Source organism: Lupinus angustifolius, chromosome LG13 (assembly GCF_001865875.1).
Source record: "Lupinus angustifolius cultivar Tanjil chromosome LG13, LupAngTanjil_v1.0, whole genome shotgun sequence".
In the NCBI taxonomy this organism is placed as follows: Eukaryota; Viridiplantae; Streptophyta; class Magnoliopsida; order Fabales; family Fabaceae; genus Lupinus; species Lupinus angustifolius.
This window is the reverse complement of record NC_032021.1, coordinates 17403617-17407648: the sequence shown is the minus strand read 5'-3', so window position 1 is coordinate 17407648 and position 4032 is coordinate 17403617. Positions and strand designations below refer to the sequence as shown.

Genomic DNA, 4032 nt, shown 5'->3' with positions numbered 1-4032 from the left:
AGGAGTAATTTTCATCATGAATGCTGACGAAGTCTTCCTATCATTTTTTGTAGCCTTTGTGCTATCATGGCTTTCTAGCTCTGCATTATATTTTTTTACCAGAATCACAATCAAACACATGTCAAAAAATTAATAATTAAAATATAAATTTAAAGTGAAAGGAAAACTTCATATTCGTGAAGTAAAAAAAAACTTCATATTCGTGAAAACTTGGGAAGTATTAAAGATAAAATCCATCAATAATGAGTTTCATCCTAAACATCAATCTGCATAATTATTTTGAGGGAAGGATAACATCACCATAATTGTTAAACTCAACTCGGATCGACTAATTCAACCTGCCCAACCGATAAATGGGTATCTGATCAGTCCAAGTTGTTTATCTGATCGACCATGTACAGAAATCGATAAGAACCAGTTCAGCTTTATTGGTTTAAGCATAAAACTAGCGACTATACTAATTGTACCAGTTGATTCCAGTAGTTCAATCATTTTAAAAAAATATCAAAACTTTTGAGATGAAAAATCTATACTTTAAACTTATTTGTAATTATGTTTAATTTATCATTATTTTAGTTATGTTTGTTACTTATTACCTTAAGTTATAACAACATATTAGTTTTTTAATTGTTTTAAATTTATTTATTTGATCTTGTTGTGATTAAAATGTAAAATCTATATTGTTTGATAATATTTTCAACTTATTTGTGAAAACTTGTTATATTGAAACCTTCATTGTTTGTTGTTTAATTGTGCACTTCTACAATAATAATGTTTTTATATTTGATGTATAAATTTACTAAATAATGTTAACTAATATTATAATTTTTAATTTTTTTTTAATTTAAACCGAATAAACCAATCTAACCAATAATCAAATAGTCTGACTAGTAATTCATTAACCGAGCATTCTAACTAAGTAAATAATCGGTCTGAGTTTAAACACACTCAATAGGACATGTTTCAAATTCTAATGTATCACACCAATGTTACAAAACATTTGGGAATAATAACTACTTGATTAAGTATAATAGCCATATAAAGTTTTAATTATAGTTTGGGGATTCAACACATAAGTTTCAAATTCTAATATATCTCACCGATTGCGACGAAACATTGATGGGTTTTGTTGAATTGATTGAGCATTCGCATCCCTAGGATCCTCGTCATCAATTGGACCATTTTTATGATAATAACCACAATGATAATTCTTATTTTCATCTATTTCATGATGTAAGAAACATATAAAAAAATGAGTTAGATAACTATATGATAAAATCTGCAATAGATAAAAACAATGTTTGCTCAAACAAATAATAATGGTTGTAAGTGCAACAATTATAACCTATTGACTTATAATTGTAGGTGATTTAAAAACAAGAAAATAAAATGAAAATTGTAAATTTGAAAAGTTAGTCAAAATTTGATATATCTCACCAATTCCACCCAAATGTAATGGATTGTTACTAGATGATTGATCATGATTATGCCAATCTTTAGGATCCTCGCAATCTAAACAATCATTGTTATCATAATTAACACAAATATAATTGTAATCATGATCCATTTAATGAAGTAAGAAATTATATAACCAATATGTTAGATAACTATATTCAGAAAATATCGAATAACAAATAATAGTGATTGTAAGTACAACCACTATAACATAGTGCATTATGATTGTAGACTAAGTTAAAAATAGGAAAATAAAATGAAATTATAATTTAATTTGAAATTTGTAATCAAAATTTAATGCATCTCACCCATGATATGAAACTTTGATGGATTGTGGATAGATGATTGAGAATTGTATTCATATCCAATTGAAGGTATGTGTTTTTGTGAAACTAGAAGATTGGGACTATTATGATCTCTAGGATCGTCATCATCTGGACCACCAATACCTAAATAATTATTCAAATGATAATAAACATTATCATAATTGCAATCATCATCTAATTCATTATTATGTAAGAGAATGTATAATAAATGTGTTTGATAAATATGGAATCCATTATTTGTCTCAAAAAATGTATTACTTCATTTACAATTTTCTATGGTTGGTCAAAAAATAATTTAATCAAGTTAAAAGTATAATAATTAATTAATTTTCTGACTAATTACTGGAAATAATATATATAGTAGTATACTTTTCCGCAAGATGTGATATTCATCCATCTGTATATTTATATAATATGCAATAAATGTAAACAAAGTTTGATTAATTTAGAATAATAATTGCAAGTTAAACAGATAAAACATATTTATTATAATTGATGTACCCAAAAACATTACCAACAAAATATTATTATAATTGTAGACTAATTTAAAATAAAATAAAATGAAACTATAATTTTAATTTCCAACTATAACTCCCAATGGACTTCTATCAAGGATACTCTTAAGTCTACAAAGATAAAGACATGACTTTGAATCAATGGAAAAATCTCATAAAAACCTATGATTTATGATGATTAGCTTGTAAATCTATTGAATTGTCTTAAGCATACTTCCTATTCTTCTTTCCTCCTTTTTCTTTTTCTTTCTTTGTATCAATTGTAATCTTCTAATACCATTGGTACATTTTTTTAATAAAATTTATATTTGCCGATCACAAAAATATAAAATACCATTTATAAAAGTCACATATAAAATATCCATAAGATATATATATCCATTAACAATGTTGAACATAATTTAGGTGAAATGACACTGTCACTATATTTATCATCAATGTTATTGCTCATCAGCACAATGATAATCATAATCATCATCTATCTAATGATAAACATGGAACAATATAAGCCATATACTTAAAATCTCAAATAGACTAAAACAAGGTAGCATCAATCTAGAATAACATATAAAATTAATTTTTGTTGTACACTAATTAAAATCCTGAAAATAAAATGATATTATAACTATATTTTAAAAATGTCATTAAGTTTGATATTGTTGTATGCATAAAATGACATAATGGGTTCAAACTATCTTTAATTTCTATTAGTTATCTAAAAACTATATATGAATGAAAGTATCACTTGTTCTATGAATTTTCTTTCTTTTTGTTAATAAACTTTATTGCCGATAAAAAAATAATAAACGTGATACATTATATCTACCTAAAATCTGGAAAAGGTTAACATATGGTCATGTTATGCTCATATATGTGCTAACTAACGCTAGACCCAATATCAATATTATTTTTTTATAAGCAAGAAATTGGATAAACGCATAAGGGGTGCTAACCCAAGAAGAACAAAGAAACAAGTGCAACAATCACAAAGAACCTAAAATGTACAACCAAAGATCTACACACTAATTAGCAAAAGAAAACAAAGTGGAGTTGATCATGGGATAACAATGTGTAAGATCCATTAACAAAAACCTAAATTAGGTCAAATATTTTGTTCATATTTTGTGTGTATTGGAAAAAACGTGAAAACCATAACTATTTTTAGGCATGAAATAAGCTAAAAAAGAAAGTAACCCACTCAAATGATTAGCATTGTTCTCTTCATGATGAGCCAAGACTTGGAAAGATAGGAAAACAAAAAGGAGAAGGCCGAAAAAAAGAAACCCCTTTGAGTTTAACATACTATTACTCATTGGTAAAGAAAATTAACTAACAAGGAGATAATGGTGGAAACATATCGATGTTGTTCATTCTATTTATAGACTTGGACCCTTGAACAATAAAAAAACATATTAAAGAAATTCAATGAATCATAATTCGAAAGATGTATATGGCTAATCTAGGAAGCAAGAGGGCACAAAATAAATTATTTTGTATGGATAAAAATAACAATGACGCAATTGGATATTAATTTAAAAAGTTTCTTCTCTAGATTATGACATTATTTTAACCAATAGAATACGAAATCTTAGTTAGATGCATCAAAATTGTTTATTCATGTTTTCAAACATCTTCATTAGGTTATCCCAAATGCATATTCCCGTATTTATAAGTTATGATACTTTCGTAATATCCAAAAGTTACCTAAAATAATACTTAATAGCCAAGGAAATATT

The 4032-nt window shown here is 25.9% G+C and overlaps 1 protein-coding gene across 1 annotated transcript; it reads right to left on the bottom strand.

The window, feature by feature from the left end:
- Positions 1097-3614, bottom strand: LOC109363652. Its single transcript, XM_019609908.1, has 4 exons — positions 3495-3614; positions 1764-1904; positions 1438-1512; positions 1097-1221 (listed from the first exon to the last, which is right to left on the bottom strand). Exons 1-4 carry the CDS (start codon positions 3607-3609, stop codon positions 1097-1099), a joined length of 456 nt encoding a protein of 151 aa, XP_019465453.1. The 5' UTR covers positions 3610-3614.

Bases quoted from the DNA above. Each gene is read 5' to 3' on its own strand.
- LOC109363652 (XM_019609908.1), bottom strand. From the start codon at position 3,609: ATGAGTAATAGTATGTTAAACTCAAAGGGGTTTCTTTTTTTCGGCCTT. The intron at 1,905-3,494 runs GTGGGTTACTTT...ATAATTATTTAG, and splicing joins GAACAATGCTAATCATTTGA to GTATTGGTGGTCCAGATGAT. The intron at 1,222-1,437 runs GTGAGATATATC...ATCATGAAATAG, and splicing joins ATTACATTTGGGTGGAATTG to ATGAAAATAAGAATTATCAT.